Raw genomic sequence first — 17,648 nt, forward strand, 5'->3', positions numbered from 1 at the left:
CTTTACATGGTCAACAAATGTCACTGATTATAATAATATATTTCAAATGTGAACTGTGTTCTATTCTAGCGCTCTTTGCGTTACTGTGTGCCGGTGTTGGCCTTCATGTGGACAAATACGACAATCGAGTAGGTAAGACTGGCACATTCAAAAGTCTGATTCAGACATTTAGCATTTTGAATACATTTGAATAGTTGTGAATTGGAATTCTGTCTTGTTCTTCTCAGTTTTCTAATGATAGTGCTAAAAAAAATTAATTTGAGTAATATTCTCAACATACCACAGCCCCCCTAGATGTAGCTACACAGAATTGTTTAATTTCTAACAGCCAGTAAAAAGATTTGTTGAACATTTGTGTTTGTTGGAAACAGATCTGGATGAATGCTCGGCAGATCCAAACACCTGTAAAAACGGACAGTGCATTAACACGGATGGCTCGTTTAGGTGCGAATGTCCCCTGGGTTTCCGGCTGGATTTCAGTGGTGTGAATTGTGAGGGTGAGTTCTGCTAAATTCACTCGCCTCATCGCCTCTTCCCTTAGCTGTTGAAGTAAGAAATCATTGTCTTTTAAAGGGACAGCTTTTTTTATTAACTCTTCTTCCCACTCTTTGTTCAGAGCTCTGTTGTTCAACTCGTTAATTTAAACCTCTTTATAGTTCAAAGGCAGCTGGATTGATTAAAGTCTTCGGCCGTTGTGCTTTTCAAATTTGCAAACGCTGCCACTTCGATAATTAATTTGCATAGTAAAAAAGGGCAGCACAACTTCTGCACTCTACATTTTCCATTTTAACTCCGCCTTGATTTGTCTCTGTGATCTCTCATGTCTGTCTTAATGAATGAGCAGTGTAGATGAGTTTCCTAATTGACTTGGTTTTCTTAGACACCAATGAGTGCGAATTAGGAAGCCCCTGTGGCAATGGCACATGCACAAACCTCATTGGCGCGTTCGAGTGTACATGTGACGAGGGATTTGAGCCGGGGCCCATGATGACTTGTGAAGGTACAGTCACAACGTTTCTTCTATTTTCAGTAAAATATTATCTGTATGCTTTTAGAAAAGTTAAAGAAAGAAGTATTTAATTGAAATGTTGTTTTTTTATATTCTTGAAATTTGTGTCTATGTGGATGTTATGGATAATTTTCATTTGAATGATGACCAGTGAACTAGCGCCATTGAAACTGAGTTAGTTAAAAAAAACAACTCAGATGATTCTATGAATTTTAATTTATACGGTAGCATTCCATTGTGGCGAAATCGGTCAACAAACCTACTGATTTCTTTTCTGTTAGATGTGAACGAATGTGCTCAGAATCCTCTTCTGTGTGCTTTCCGCTGTGTCAATACGGTGGGATCATATGAGTGCAAGTGTCCCAAAGGGTATGTGCTCAGAGAAGATGGGAGAATGTGCAGAGGTAATTTGTTTTTTAATTTTGAGCTAAGATGTTGGTAGTTCTGCTATTCCATTCAAACCAAGTCTCTTCACGCAGGGTGTGAAAACCGGACATACAGTATCTGAAACATAGAATTGTGCTTAGTGGTGCAAAGTAGTGGTCAAAGCTCTGGACTCCCCTAGCAGTCATTCCAGTTGTTCCAGTTTTTACTGGGTTGAACTTGTATTTATTGGTATGATCTGGTTTAAACCACTTGCTAGTTAAATTCTTATAGTAGTCTAACAATTACCATTGTTATTACCAGTAAATGTCAGATGTCTCTTTAGCAGTGACACTGTAATAAACTGGACTCTACAGGGTATTAAAAAGGTGTGAAGCAGAAGTTACTGTTTTGGTAACAGAAGTTGACCGCTTCTATTAAGTGGGACACCTGTAGAAACCAGTTGAACGTTTTTGACTGGAACTCATAATCTTACTAAAAACACAACTTAGGCCTGTACAGAATAAAAAACTATAAGCAAAATCAACAAAATGTTTTCCATTTTTTTTCAATATACAACAAACACTTAAACAAATAAAATCCCTTTGATGAGAACTTCTCGTCCTTGGTGAAGGGAAGGTTCCCAGTAACAGGATATAATATTCAGTGTGAATGCAAATTGATGGAGCGTGGGAATTAAATGTTAACATTGCAAAGCTCTACCAGGTTGAATTCTTCACGCTGTCTCGGCTATAAGATCGTATTTACATCACAGTATAAACAGAATATAAATTATCTTAATTTTTAAACAAATGTCGTAGTCCAGGACATTTTGTTTGGGAAATGGATTAAGTTTCACTTGGTCTGCTTTTCAGTCCAGCTTTAAATAATGCTTTTAAATCCATTACATTGTTAAAGTGTTAACAGGCTCGCCCTAAAAGCCAACATCCGAAATTCCTACATCTAGGCGTGTTTTAGGTTTGTGTACATCATAATATCTTCTTTGTATTAAAGACCAAGACGAATGTGAAGATGGTATTGATGACTGCGATACAAGAGGAATGACCTGTAAAAACCTGATAGGCACCTACATGTGTATCTGTGCACCTGGATATGTTCGCCAGCCTAATGGAGATGGATGCATGGGTAAGACAGATACCTTTTGTAGATGGAATGGTCCAGCTAGCCTTGATCCCTGGCTGTCTTTTTGCTTTTCAGCCAAAAACTGACCTTTCCAATGACCTGTCCAGAAACCCTGTAAATTTAGACTGAATAGAAAATCGACTTTTCCTTAAAAATCAAATTGTTATTCTCCCCAGTCTAGGGAAAGGTTTGTCACAAACAAAGCCTGTAATTTCACCTTGTTCTCACTGTGCTGGATTATAATTCTTTTGTTCATGAAAGGTCTTTGCAGCAATATCAACTGCTGCTGCTAAACTCCCTCTTCATAGAAGATAAAGCATGCATTGCATCTGAGTGGAAAAGTCTGGAAGATTTATGTCATACGTTTTCCTAATTTATGGCATTTTTTAACCGATTCAAAATGTCTTAAATTGTTTAAGGAAGCTGAAGTTATTTTTAGGTAGTGGTTGACAAAGAATTGTAAACCACACAGACTAGTACATCATGTAATACTGACAAAATGATTTTAACGATAGCAGGACCGTAGCTTATACAGTTCTTGTATTTTCATAATGTTGTACATCTGTTTTCTATTCTGAGGTATTTCTGACTGTTCTGTGTATCCTGTGTTTTTCGGTCAGATATGAATGAATGTTCTGCCAAGCCAGGCATCTGTGAGAACGGACGCTGTGTGAACACAGTTGGCAGCTACAGATGTGTTTGCAATGAAGGATTTTCTCCTAGCTCCACATTGACAGAATGCATAGGTAACCATCTTATTTTAGTAACCCATGGATTCTGAACAGGAGCACATTTGCACATGCCAAATCATTTTTAGCAGCGTGCTGGCTTAAACCAGGGCTGAAACACCGGTGTCTTCTGGTTTTGGTCCAATTGGGCCCTTAATCACTGGTGCTAATTGGTGCTTATACCTCATGTGTTTGCTTGGTTTCAAAAATAACTTAGCACCCTATTTCCAACAACTTCAGCACAAAGAAACACATTTCCCCTCAACTTGCTTGCACTATTTCTGAATAAAAGCTGACTGTAGTGTGATCACTTTAGGATGGCCTGACCCAGTCTTTATTTTTTTCCTGAAATGTGGCAAAGTCCACTTCTTAATGAAGCCTGTTCTGATGATTAGTACAGGTTTGATGCCTATGTAACCTTTTAAGATCTGAAAGCAGATTTAATAAATAAGTCTCAAACAAATCATTGAAGTCAATGAGCATGTGAATAAGTACTTGGCTGAAGCAAAATCCAGAAGAGACTGGAGTCCCCCAGGACAGGATACTTAGAGCTCTAATGCAAACCATTTGACTTGGTGTTTTTCCCTTCAGTTTTATCATTGCTTTGAACGGATTTAAACTCTTTTATTTCATCTAGTGAGGTGGAAACAAGCCTTTGTGGTCACTTCTATAGCTGTAATAACAGCAGTACTGGGGTTTTTCAAAGTTGTTAGATTTCTTTTCCCTGGTGTTCCAATTTTGATCCTCATTTGTAAGCACGGAGGAAGACAGAATGTTGACATTTTTGGCAGGCCCCCTAGTATTTCTTGCTTGTGACCGATTTTGCATGAAGCTGCGTGTAACAAATTCCTCTCCTTGCTCCAGACAACCGCCAGGGATTCTGTTTTACGGAGGTGCTCCAGAGCCTGTGCCAGATGACCTCCACCAGCAGGAACCCGGTGACAAAGTCTGAGTGTTGCTGTGATGGGGGCCGAGGCTGGGGGTCCAGCTGTGAGCTCTGTCCTCTGCCTGGCACTACCCAGTACAAGAAAATGTGTCCACTTGGTCCTGGCTACACCACGGATGGGAAAGGTAACATAATCAAGGAGGCATATCCCGATGGAATTGCTGCGGCATGTACTGTTTATTATTATTATGATGATAGTTCAGTTCAGGGCAATTTGTATTTGGTGCAGTGCCCTTTGCAATGGATTGATTGTCACAGAGTGCTTTCAGAACTGTTAATCAGGGCCTCGTGGAAGGGGAGTAGACAGAGGAAGCATTAAGCATGGAGAAGCAAATAATAAAAAAAAAAACTCTCCAAAGACAAAAATAAATTTACCAGGACACTTTACCTCCCCTCCGAGACTGCAGACTGATTTATAGGGTTCAAGTGCTATTGTCCCAGCATGAGGTCCCTAGCTGTGTCTGATCAACCTGTGGTCTGCCATAATGGGTCTAACAGTGCCTTGGCTTTATCATCCTTGGTCCAGCATCACTTATTAACTGGATGGGATTGTTCATCTCCAGACAGAGGTTCAAGAGAGGGCCAAGGCATGTGTCAGTACAGATAGGCAAGGGATATGTTGTGAACATTAACAAGATGACAGTAGGCTTAAATCCTCACATAACTACCTAGAGTACCGACAATGTTAAGGACGCGGCTATTCAAGAATAGGAGGAACAAATATATCTTCAGCCTTGATTTAAATGAGGCTTCCTCTACATTCACTGCTAAATTGTTCCACAGTTAGGGGGCCTACAGTATAGCTTAATGCTCTGTCCCCTCTGATCTTTCCAGAAATAATGAAAATGAACATAAATCTTGGTTTTGTTCTAGTTGCAGAAAATGGTAATATGACAAAAATCTTTTTCGCTGTAGATATTGATGAATGCCGTGTCATCGGGGGGCTGTGTCGGAATGGGCAGTGTGTCAATAGCATTGGCTCCTACAGCTGCATCTGCAAACCCGGGTATACCACTGACATCAGTGGGACATCATGTGTGGGTAAGTGCGTAGTGAAGAAACTCAGCTGTGAAATATAGTCCCTTTTCCCCCTGTGATACGTTTAATAGAATGAAAACTTTTAATTTACAAATAAAAGAGTTAAAATGTATACAGAGCTTTTTTTCGGATTGCAGATGTCGACGAATGTGTCCAGTCACCGAAGCCTTGCAATTTCATCTGCAAAAACACTGAGGGAACATACCTGTGCTCCTGTCCCAGGGGCTATATTCTACAGGAAGATGGCAAGAGTTGCAGAGGTAAGCAGTGCAGCACTGACATGATTGTGACTTGAACACAGCTTTTAGTATTAGCTATGTGTAGCTCTCTCTAGCTGGAAGGAGGTTGAAATCTATCCTGCCATGAGATAGAACAACTTGCTGTCCCATTAAATATCATTTTCCTCTGTGGTGAGGAGTCTCTTTCTAGATGTTGGTTGTTTTTAATTTGGGACACTTGCCCCAACCCCACCTCCTGGCACTAAGGAGGAAAACAAATGTAAAGTGGAAACACTCAGTAAAATTGAAGGGGAGACCCAGATTCTGATTTATTTACTACACCCCCAAGCAGTTTTGTACGTGCAACAGAATGAAAAATCCACCATGAAATGACTGGGGTGGGTGTTTGTTTCCTCTGGGTGCTCCAGCTTCCTCCCACAGTCCAAAAACATTGTATTCTCCCTTCTGCCCATTGATTGTTGTGATAGGCTCCAGTCCCCTCTTGACCCTGGATTGCATTAATCGATTTGAAGATGTATGGACGGATGAAATGGCTTTACACAGTGGGAAGAAGGGAAAGAGATCCTCCAAACACACACTTTGCCCTCCTTATCCCAAAATTATTGTGCAAAATGACGCCTCTGATTGTACTGCATTTTCAGCTGACCTAATTTCAAGGTTAGCTTAGCTGGGAGGATGCTGGGCAGATTGCCCAATGTTCTGCTCTGCTCTCCAGTTGCTCTGCTTCAAATTCTCCTCATACCTCTCTTGGCCTGAGTGTATGTTTGGTACACACAATTTGGGACTTCCTGCGTCCGATGAAAAACAGTTATTATTCCAGTGCTGCAATTAAATACCATAGTAAAGAAAAATGTGTTACTCTCGAGACTGGAGTCTGGTCTATTTATTTCTTTCCAGATATGGAAAAAAACAAAATGACTGCTTTCTTGTTGCCTGTAAGGCTTAATAAATCTTTGCAGTATGATTCATTTGTTAGCACACCTTTTTTTTAAACTGGCGGAGGCCTCTACGCTTGCTGAAACAGTTTTCTTTCCTACCTCTCTCAGAGATAGCAAGTGAATCGTCTCTACTGTCTCCAGAGCAGATTCAGGTTGCTTTGTACGTCATTTGGTTAGCCATCAGCACGCTTGAGTAATAAGGTTGGACATTATTTTGATCTCGTCATCAGTTATTCTTGCAAGTTGCTATTATTTGTTGCACTGGATTTGCTGAACTGGCTTTACAATTGTTTGAGTTAAGTTGCTGTGTGAAGTGTTGATCAGAAGGGCTTGTATTACATTTGTTTTAGGTGTCTGTGGACATGCCTTAAGGTATAACATGTACAGTAAATCTAACTTTTTTTATTTGCTTTCTCACAGACCTTGATGAATGCTCAACCAAGCAGCACAACTGCCAGTTTCTATGTGTCAACACGATTGGGGGGTTCACCTGCAAATGTCCCCCTGGCTTCACACAACACCACACTGCCTGCATTGGTAAGGATGGCAGGACCCAAAATGTCGCTGGAGGTCAGGCATCCACGTGTGAACTTAACCTTTTTGTTTTCTGCCTGTCTACCAAAATTAAGACGGAACGAACGTCTGTTGATTTTTTTTTTTATTCAGGACAATTATCTCAGTTTGATCTCTATAAATCAAAATTGAACTCAACTCCTCTGTAGTTATGGCAACTTAACTACTGCTTGTTATGGAGAAGAGAGCTGTCTGTTGCTATGGATATGCAGACTACTGCCAAGCAGCTCTACAGATTGCATGACCTAAGTCTTCAACACTTGAAATTGGGTAAACATCAATGAAGTGACTGAGAGGCTTTTAGAGAGTGCAATTAAACAACTAGTATTTTTTCAGTGGTTTCAAAGCTTTGCTCAGTATCAAGAGATATACACCTACAGTATGTTAATAATTACTTTTGGTAATTTATATGTACTGTATTGAGTAAAGCACTGTTTCTGTTTCCTAATAAGGTTGAAAAGGATGTCAATATTAAAGAGAATCCTGAACAAAAGACCAAAGGACAAATTTTTTGCTTAAAATCTAATCAAACATGGGTTTTATTAACAATCTTTTTTTTCCTCAAGATAACAATGAGTGTGCCACAGACCCAGGGCTGTGTGGAGCAAAGGGGGTGTGTCAGAACACTCCAGGTAGCTTCAGCTGCGAGTGTCAGCGTGGATATTTACTGGATCAGAATGGACAGAACTGCGAAGGTAAGTCTGCTGGGAGCTGACTTGTGGTCTTCGAAGCTGTACTTTTTTCCTTTACTCATAAGCAAAAAGAAAGCAAGAAAAATGCATCAAATCCCCCAAAATGCTGAATATACCAGTAAGTAAACAACAACAGATAAATGACAAAACTGGACGATTCTTGCACACCACAGCACATGGACAGCTCCACTGAAACGCAATTTAAATGCAAATGGGAAGGGAAATCCAGAGTGAGATGTAAAATTGATCCATGCCACCATTTTCAAAAATAAATGGGGGTCACAGACCACAATAGAACAGAAGTTCAGGTTCTGTAAAGGCATTTTAACAAGAAGCACTTTCTACCACATTGACTCTTTCTTTAACGAGCAGCCCAGCCATATTGTTGAGGTGTTCTCTCTAGGGTTCGTCCTTCGGATGAGATGTAAAACCGAGGTCCTGACTCTCTGTGGTCATTAAAAATCCCAGGGCGTTTCTCTAAAAGAGTAGGGGTGTAACCCCGGCGTCCTGGCCAAATTTCCCATTGGCCCTTACCAATCATGGCCTCCTAATAATCCCCTTCTATGAATTGGCTTCATTACTCTGCTCTCCTCCCCACTGATAGCTGATGTGTGGTGAGCGTTCTGGCGCACTATGGCTGCCGTCGCATCACCCAGGTGGGGCTGCACATTGGTGGTGGTGGAGGGGAGTCTCCATTACCTGTAAAGCGCTTTGAGAAAAGCGCTATATAAGTGTAAGCAATTATTATTATTATTATTATTATATAGGGTTCCTGTGAAATAGCTGGGTGAGGGTTTGATTAGCTGGTAGCAACCAAGTGAGCAAGATACAGTAGGTCAAATGGCCTCCTCTTGTTTGTGACAATCTTCCTCATCAGCTGACCTCAGTAATTAGATTTTAATAAGGTGTTGCAATTACCGTACAAAAATATTAAATTCAGATTTAATCAGGAAACAGCATGTCACAGCAGTTTAACTCGGACATGTGGCTACTCTTCCAAAAAGTTCAACTTTCTAATTCATTAGAAAAATATTTTACACTTCCTTGATTTTCACTCATTTGACGGAAAAAAAAAGGGGTCAGAAAAAAATGGTAAAATCAAAGGAATATGGAACAAAAATGCTATGTTAGGAGGCAAAAATAAAATATTTTGTTAAAAGAGAAAAAACGTCTTAAGTATGTAGGGTTCATTAAATACGGTTAACCCTACATTTCTTTTCAGGACCACCTATATATAATACAGAACTAGACATAGAAACCAATACTAAAAAGTAAATTTAGTACTCAGCATATCATTGGCCAAAGATGTACTGTAAGGCATTTGACATTTTTAACAACTCAGTACAAGTTACCTGTATTGACAAACCTGGATTTCTTTTCATAAGGATGTAAATAAAACATTGCTTTGACTGTCAAGTAGTTCTGAAATTGTTAGAAACATTTAATAATTTGGAATTGCATGTATGTTTTGGCAGATTCTGTCATGTAATGTGCATTGTGAAAGATTTTAAAATAGCTTTGCACATGCACAGTGGTAACGTATGCACAGTGGTAACGTGTGAACAATGAAAAATGCAGAAAGATTTCCAAATCTGTCACTGAAGCTGTCGGAATGAAACCAAAACTGATGTCAGGACTTTCCCACTGTCTTCCTTTATCTCTTACTAAAAATAAAAAGTTTAGTTGAAAACCTCCTTAACAAATCATGTCCAAAGTCATGTCCATGGAAAGCTTTTTTTGTTATTCTGAGTCTGGAGGATGAAGATGAGTGGACAGGGCGTTGGCTTTTAGAGTTTTGATCATGCTGACCATTTGTTTGTGTCACGTTCCAGATGTGGATGAGTGTGATGGGAACCACAGATGTCAGTATGGTTGCCAGAACCTAATTGGAGGATACAGGTGCAGTTGTCCCCAAGGCTACCTTCAGCATTACCAGTGGAACCAGTGTGTAGGTAAGCAACTCTGGCTGTGTTCACGTCTCACTGAATGGACAATAAAAAATAAAATTCAGGGATTTTTTCCTCCCTGGATTCAATATTAAAAAAGCGAAAGACTACAAAGCACTAGGTCCATGGTTCTCAAACACTTCAGACTAATTCCACCAGAAAATGTTCTTTATTGACTGGAACCATTGAATATTCATTGTGTGAGGGAAAACATTTTTTGACTCCTCATTTGTTTGTTTTTTTAACTCAGCTTGCAATATTGTTAAATCAAAGTCACGCTTTCTTCATGATGTGCGTGATTAGATTACCTTCTTCTGGAAATCTTTGCTCTTTTATGGTTAAGGCACACAATAATAGGGACAAAAATAATGTAGGCTGATAGTTTTATTTTAAAAAGTATTAATAAAAGACAACCCTCATTTAGGTTTTAGGAATGAATAAACAGAGCATCAGACATAGATTAAGCCAGACTAAATTTGTCTTTCCTTGGCATGCCAGGTTTTCTTTAATCAGTAAAACGAGAAATTAGTTCTTTATTAACGAGCACATTCCAGACCATAATTTGTAATTACATTAAAAGACCAATTAGGGATCATCAATTTTAAGGGTGTTATTTTACACATTGTGGAGTTATAAAACACAAGTTATTAGAACTCTGGCAAAGGTTTTGTTATTATTATGTGACCAGTTAAAATAACAATGAAGTGACTGATTTTGGACAAGAAAATAATGGAATTTGTACTGAAAAGAGAATGTAGCCTAAACTTTTGTTCTTATGCTGTGGGGAAAAATCTGTTTTTCATTAGCTATTTTTGAAACATTTGACATTTGAAACAATTCCAAGCTGACTGTCAAGACATAATCATTCCTTTACATAATACATTTGTGAATTGGTCGGTTTTGTCAGATGAGCGCTCACATGTTTTCCTCTATGCGTCAAGATGAGTACCAATTGGAAAAATGGAAAGCATGCACGAAAAGCACTGTACTCCCATCCCTCCTTATTTGAATTAGATATGTTCCTGAACTGTCTGCAGATACCAAAAAAATAAGGTATACTGGGAAAAACCTCTCCTACATAATATATTGTATACAGTGTATATCGGGGCTAAACTATGGAAATCAACATAAATATGACAAATAAAAAAAGAACATGATGGGAACTAAAGTAGTACAGCATAATTTTCTATGATAAAAAATGAAAACGAACAAAACACATACATTTTCGGTTATTGGCTGCAGTAATCTTCAGGAAAATGTGATGAAGCTAGAGATGTGCTCTCTTCTGCGTTACTGATTGCATAACTATTGCGTTGAGCCTCAGAGTTTGTCTGATAAGCTTTAAGCACCAGAGAATGTTCTAGAATCTTCAAGCCACCAAGAATCTTCTAGAAGCTTCAAGGTGGCCTGGCTTGTCCTGACAGCATGAGTGTGAGAAACTTGGAATGGAGAAACTTATAGATGAGGTGTTTTACATGTTTAAAACATGGTGTTTGAAGACCAAGATGATGGATTAATTATCCTTGACAAGTGCTGATTTTTTTCTCAAATGGTCCCCTCAGTGGGCGCCCCTGTAAGACCTCAATCTCTGCCCCTTGTCTGTGCACAGATGAGAACGAGTGCCTCAACAGCCAGGTCTGTGGAGGGGCCTCCTGCCACAACACCCTGGGCAGTTTCCGGTGCATCTGCCCCACGGGATTCCAGTACGAGCAGTTCAGCGGCGGGTGTCAGGATATCAACGAATGTGTCTCCCCTCAGAACCCCTGCAACTACGGCTGCTCCAACACTGATGGGGGCTACACCTGCGGCTGTCCCACCGGCTACTACAGAGCAGGACAGGGGTGGGCTCTTCTTCCTTCTCCTCATTGAGTTGATTGTATTCATCAGGGCAGGCTGAGGCCACTCGATTGTCGTTCCCTTCCACTCCACTGAGCAATTTTGGTACCTTCAAATTCTTCAATTTGTAGAGGATACATACAGTATCCTGTACTGGTGTAGTGGTTATGTTAAAACATGTGCCACGGTGTATTGGAAGTCCTGCACACTTTATCAACCACAGGTGAAGAAGGGTAAAGAGACCTCTAGTGCAGGAATACACGACTGATTTATTGGACCAATTTAGCAACAGTTGGGGTTTAGACACCAGAGCAAATCTGCTCCTCTGCTGAGTCAGACATCCGACATAAGCTTTCTTAAATGATGAAAGTCCATTCGAAACTATATTTTCTGACATTGGTTTACAAGCTTGAAAAATGTTAGTCATTTTTTCTAAATGGCTAAATGTTGCTAGGTTTTGTCAGTGCAGTGCTGTGGCCATTATGTGAGCGCTGTGTTTATGTGATGTGTTGCTTCCTGGCGTCAGGCACTGTGTATCAGGAGTGGGATTTGGACAGGGGCTGCCGATAGGGGGAGACACTGATGACAACTCCCTCTCGCCTGAGGCTTGCTACGAGTGCAAGATCAACGGATACCCCAAGAAGGGCAGGAGACGTAGAAGCACCAATGGAATAGGAGATGAAGAGGTAACATCTTTCAGCCCTGAGAGACGCACAAAGTGACAGCACACATTAACAACTATTTAACGTGTTAATCAGCTTAATAAACATGTCCCTCTTCTAGATTGATCAGTGATCACACACAACTTTCTGGTAACACTCTGGCTGTGTTGAATGGGAAAACAAGGAGCTCATCTGACCTTCAGTGCTAGTTCTGACTGAGCTGTGCTTGAATTGCAGAATGATACGATCTTCATAAAATCTTATTTCTAATTATAATGATATACATATAGAGATGGGCAGTGAATTTCCTTACTTGGTGCTTGAGTGCATTTTCCTGCAGGGTGAGCACATTGCTGTAGAGTGAAAAAGTGTAAATGTGTTTATTACTGTTTTAATAACAAGTTAACAAGATTAACTGTGGATTTTACAGAATGAACAAGAAGCAATGAGCCTTGACAGTGTGGATACTGAAGACACCCTTGCTTTCAGCTTCAACATCACAGATCTGAGCAACAAAGATCATATCCTGGAGTTTGTTCCTGCGCTCAACACCCTTACCAACCACATCCGCTATGTCATTGACTTTGGAAACGATGAGGGCTTCTTCAAAATCAACCAGAAGAATGGAATAAGCTACCTTCGTTTAACCAAGAAGCAACTGCTTCCTGGAGCCTACTTTGTACAAATCAGCAGTGTCCCACTGTACAAAAAGAAAGAACTGGCTCACCTGGAAGACAAGTATGACAAAGACTACCTCACAGGGGAGCTGGGAGACACATTAAAAATGAAGGTGCAAATTATTCTCCATTAACTGCACAAGAAGACTAAGTGAAACCGCAGACGCCAAAGAAAAGGAATGGACTGCTTTGTCGATTCCCAAGCAGATTCTACATATCACTGATACAATCTCTTATTCTTATTTTCAAAAGTATGAAAAAAGCACTGCTCAATGTTAAGAAAAGGCATGGGAGGCCAATTCTTCCCCCCAAATCAACCACTTCCTCAGGCTTTTGTATAAATAAAGCTCATCTTCTCAATAAGGGTTTTGTATGCTGATATGTTGAATCTTACAAACAATAACTGGGGACACAAGAGGCAAGGAGGCACTAATGCTGAGACTTCATCATTCAGCAGAAGTTGAAGATTATGTTCGGGCTTGAAGGACTTTTTTCTTTAACCATGCTTCTCCAATTGTTTTTGTTTTTTCAACTGAATAGATCAGCAGTTTATTATATTAACTGGTGCTAGTTACAAGACATCATAGATTTATGAATGCACTGTAATATTTTACAAACTCGGTAACCAAAATGCAATTTCTACTCAGTCTAAAGATTTCAAGTTACTTTGCAACCAACCAAAGTTAAGCTCAATAGCTTTTTTTCAGTTATACCTATACAACATGTAAATTAAGTGTGTGTATACTGTAATCATGCTACTTTTTTAATCATGGAAGCATTTGTTAACTAGATTTTTAAGCCCTGTATGGAAGGGTTTTGTAATGGTGCTTATAAAGACCAACTACTTCTTTTTAATTGTACACACCGTTCTGATGATGCATAATCTGTGACTTCATAACAGTGCACTGAGGCCAGTAAGGCCACTCATGTTCTCCAAAATCATACGACAACCAGTGCTCTCATCCCAGATAACGTTAATGGCATCATCTTCAGTACCAGTGTCTGTTCACACCAATGAGGGTTTAGTTTAAGTAAATTCACAATAAAAAAAACATATTTTTGGTTTAAATTGGGTTGCATATCTATTTTCTCCCCCATTTCCTGAACCATAGCTGCAGACTTTTTTGGAGAACATCAGAAAGGCCTCAAATGAGAGGAAGCCATTCGGCCCCTTGATCTCATGTGATTGTTTTGCTATAGTCGCTTAGTCTCAGTACTTGCTGTACCTGGAGCACACCTCCAAAGGGCACTAATATGACACATGATCCCATTTTTACAGAATCAGAAAGGCCACAAATTCAATGTCATTTTCAGTCTAAAGCTAAAGAGACGTCTGATTGACACTGAAAACGTGTGACTAAACCCCACCCCAACCTTTACTAAATTAAGAATCATCACACGGCTGTGGTTTATAGTGGGTACCCCAGGGCAATAACTCCAACTTAATCTGTGTCTGTTTTCACAAGTGGCCACCATTCAGACTTTCCCATCCATATCTCTCTTGGACGTTGTCTGCTTCTCTAACTCTGATTGAGAACCCTGAAGCAGTCAGTGAACTGTGGCTTCACAAATCATTCTGTAGAGCTGTTTTAAATTCTGTTTAGAATAGTGTTTAGATAGTTTATCAGTGTGCTGATATACTGATGATAGCTTCAGCACTTCTGACATGTCAAATTCTGAGTGCACTGAGAAATGGCAGGATGTTGCTCACTTAAGCAGTGGCTGACTTCTGGAGTAAGACAGCCAGGTGGAGGCCCTCACAGTGTCCATTTTAACAATGCTTTGGGAGGTGATGCACGATGTCGAGAGCTTATTTATTTACTTATTTTCATGAAGTTATTGACTCTGCTCTGATTCCTTCAACCATGTCAGAAGAGGTGACCTCCCAAAGATGAGTCTGCACATATATTTCTTATCAGCTCTTTGTAAATGTGCTCCTTAGGCTTTTGTACACCCTAGGAGAAAACAGAGTTGTTGAAGAATCTACTGATCACCACAAGACTGTGTGAGAGCTTCCATTTTTCTCTCCAGTGAAACCAGTGGATCAGGAGAGGCGAAACAAGGTAAGAAATTAATCTTATTTGAAAACAAATGTTTTTTAGTTGTACCTCACATTGCATTTACATTTTTTTTCAATGGAAAATCCTGGATCTTAAATTATCTACTGGGTGGTATAGCTGAGCCATAAATGGGAGATATAGCTTGTCACAGAGTAGCTGAGTAATTCCTATTAAAGATCCACGAATCTCTGAGTGATTTTCATTATAGTGTATGTAACCATCAAGGCTGACCTACATAGAAGTGCTGATTATTAGCAGTCCAAGACAAAGACAGGAGAGTTATTGTTATAGCTGCACATGGCTTCGATTTTAAAATCTTTTGTCTGAATAAGGTTTGGCATTGACATAAATATCTGTTCTTTTTTGGAATGCCTTGTAATAGATCTTCACAAAGTGGCCTTAAAGCTTTAAGTTCAGTTTAAATGATGTCACAGAAAATTAACTTTGAATGCCTTGAGATTTGAAGATACTGTGGGATTTTAATTTTAAGACTGAATTTAATTTGTTGTGATCTTTTGAAAGGCAAGGGATGAAGGGCAAAGATCAGGGCAAAGTTGGTCAATACCACCTAACTTCACATTATCCTACTGTATATTGTTCCAATACTGGAGATCCAACACAGACCAAAATAGATTTAATCTACGGTACGGGGCAGATTTAATTTATCCTTGTTCATTAAATAAATTAGGCAAACCTAAAACTGATTTTGAGTACCCAGACATTTAAATGCAATTAAGCAAACATTTGTAATTCTCAGAAAACAAATTATCCGCAGTTTGCTACTTTACAGATGAATTGTGTTAAATATCCTCCCAGATTTGGCTACATTAATCATTAAAAATGGGTATAACTGCACATATATGCTTAAAAAAACTCAATTGAGCTTTACATCTCATGTTGGAATTTTCTTGTGACATATATGAAGTGCAGACTCCTCTAAAATTAAATTTGCAATACTTGCTTCCATGTGCATGTCCTTATACCTCAACCATAACTAGGAACAACACAGTGTTTGTAGTTCTGAATTCTGCTGTAGTAATATGAAATGTAGAAAAGCTTCATGGCAGCAGCTGCACTGACATTGTTCTGAAAATGAAAATACAGGAGTCATATTTCTTGTGAGCTGAGATGTCTTTGACTAAAATCAGATTTCATGTGGAGGTCATCTCGTCGTCTTCAGCGTCTGCTTCTCTGATCGCGTTATGTGATCAACATTACTTGCTGTGGCTGTCTCTTGTAATATAATGCACACCTGACATTCAATCGATACTAGGCATTTATTTCTTCATATGCTTTGAGAGTCATAACCATTACAGCTGTCCTCTTTGTCATGGTCATAAAATATAATCCACTTTAGAATTCTTTCTGCAACAGCAGTTTCAGTACAGGTTACATACACATGAGATTTATTACGGCCTGGTAGTTTTATTCATATTCAAAGACTATTAAGAACTGGATGACTTTTTAAAACCCACATTGGCAGCAAACAGCGGCTGAATATTCTTCTAATATACTAAGCATCAAAAGACCCCCTATCACTTAAAAATGCAACAAACTCACAAAGTTGTTTTCTGGAAAGTAAGAATTTTTTTTAGTATTGGGCATACTATTTTATCTACGTGACATAGGTAAGATTGGACACGTAGGGCATTCTCTTGATTCGACCACCACACTGGACCTCCCCATAGATTGTTTTATTACACACAATTAATGTACATCTCTGCGCCACATTCACAGGTGTCCATCAGGCTGATCGACACAAAACCTTGCCTCATCAGTAGAGGACTTACTGTAGCTGTACAGTTGGCAGTTTTTTCTCCAGCACACCATTAACACAGAAAAGCGAGGCAGATTGGTTCCCGAGTATTTCTTTCTTGCTTTCCACAAGGCTCGACACTCAACAGGTTGAATGACCCCATCACCTGTTCCCTATCGAGTTTCTCACTAATGAGGTCATTTTGTGGTTGTGCAACTAAGTCACTTGCATATATTGTGGTCAGTCACGAATGATGTCAAAAACATTTATTCTGTACCAAATTCTCTCTATTATTTCTAGAACACACTGTGTAGTTTTGTTTTATTAATTTTGAAGTGCAAGAAATGTTACACAATTCTTAAGTTTATAAACAACTGGCATATAGAATCTTAAAAGGCTTACATTGTTTACATGCAGGTTTTCAGAAAATGCATGTAATTTTGTCTTTTAATACAGTTAAATGTAATATTTTTGTTTTCAGAAACAACCCATACTCAATCAAAAGCAAGCTCTGAAACCAAGTATTAAAGCACCACAGTGGAGTAAAACTTTTTACACTGTGATGAGAGAAATTCAGAATTGTAGTTATCCAAACACTCTGAAGTACCTGAGAAAATACATCTGTGTCCTTATGGTGTTGACACACCAGATACCTTACGCAGGTGACCCAGCTGAAGCTCAACTGCTGGTTTTCCCAGCACTCTCAGCTCCAGAATGATGTTGTTTGTTGTCTCCAAAACCAACATATTCTACATCAGATTTTTCTTATGCTGGACTTTTGATTTGCAGTTACATAGTGGGACTGTGGTTAGCATTGCTGCCTTGCAGCACTGGGGTCCTGGGTTCAATTCCAGAACTGCTATCTGCATGGAGTTTCCATGTTCTCCTTGTGTTCATGTGGGTTTCCTCCCACAGTCCCAAGAAAAGGTGGCTTCTGAGAAAAGGGGCCCTACGATGAACTGGTATCCCATCCAGGGTGTACCCTGCCTTGCCCCTGTGGCTGGGCAGGATAGGCTCCAGCTCCCCTGTAACCCTGAATTGA

The 17,648-nt window shown here is 39.5% G+C and overlaps 1 protein-coding gene across 3 annotated transcripts in view; it reads left to right on the forward strand.

Annotated features, from left to right (window-relative positions):
• The window catches only part of fbn1 (fibrillin 1), a 75,943-nt gene extending 62,084 nt beyond the window's left edge, over positions 1–13,859 (forward strand). For all 3 annotated transcript variants that reach the window (XM_015342996.2, XM_015342997.2, XM_015342998.2), the window contains exons 52-66: positions 70–132; positions 372–497; positions 881–1,000; positions 1,291–1,413; positions 2,387–2,518; positions 3,136–3,261; positions 4,108–4,314; positions 5,105–5,230; positions 5,365–5,487; positions 6,825–6,941; positions 7,544–7,672; positions 9,502–9,621; positions 11,225–11,456; positions 11,978–12,137; positions 12,544–13,859. In XM_015342996.2, coding sequence (XP_015198482.1) covers positions 70–132; positions 372–497; positions 881–1,000; positions 1,291–1,413; positions 2,387–2,518; positions 3,136–3,261; positions 4,108–4,314; positions 5,105–5,230; positions 5,365–5,487; positions 6,825–6,941; positions 7,544–7,672; positions 9,502–9,621; positions 11,225–11,456; positions 11,978–12,137; positions 12,544–12,924 — 2,285 coding nt within the window. In that variant the 3' untranslated portion in view covers positions 12,925–13,859. The remainder of the gene's footprint in view (positions 1–69; positions 133–371; positions 498–880; positions 1,001–1,290; positions 1,414–2,386; positions 2,519–3,135; positions 3,262–4,107; positions 4,315–5,104; positions 5,231–5,364; positions 5,488–6,824; positions 6,942–7,543; positions 7,673–9,501; positions 9,622–11,224; positions 11,457–11,977; positions 12,138–12,543) is intronic.
• Positions 13,860–17,648: the final 3,789 nt, after the last annotated feature.

Source organism: Lepisosteus oculatus, chromosome 5 (assembly GCF_040954835.1).
Source record: "Lepisosteus oculatus isolate fLepOcu1 chromosome 5, fLepOcu1.hap2, whole genome shotgun sequence".
Lineage (NCBI taxonomy): Eukaryota > Metazoa > Chordata > Actinopteri > Semionotiformes > Lepisosteidae > Lepisosteus > Lepisosteus oculatus.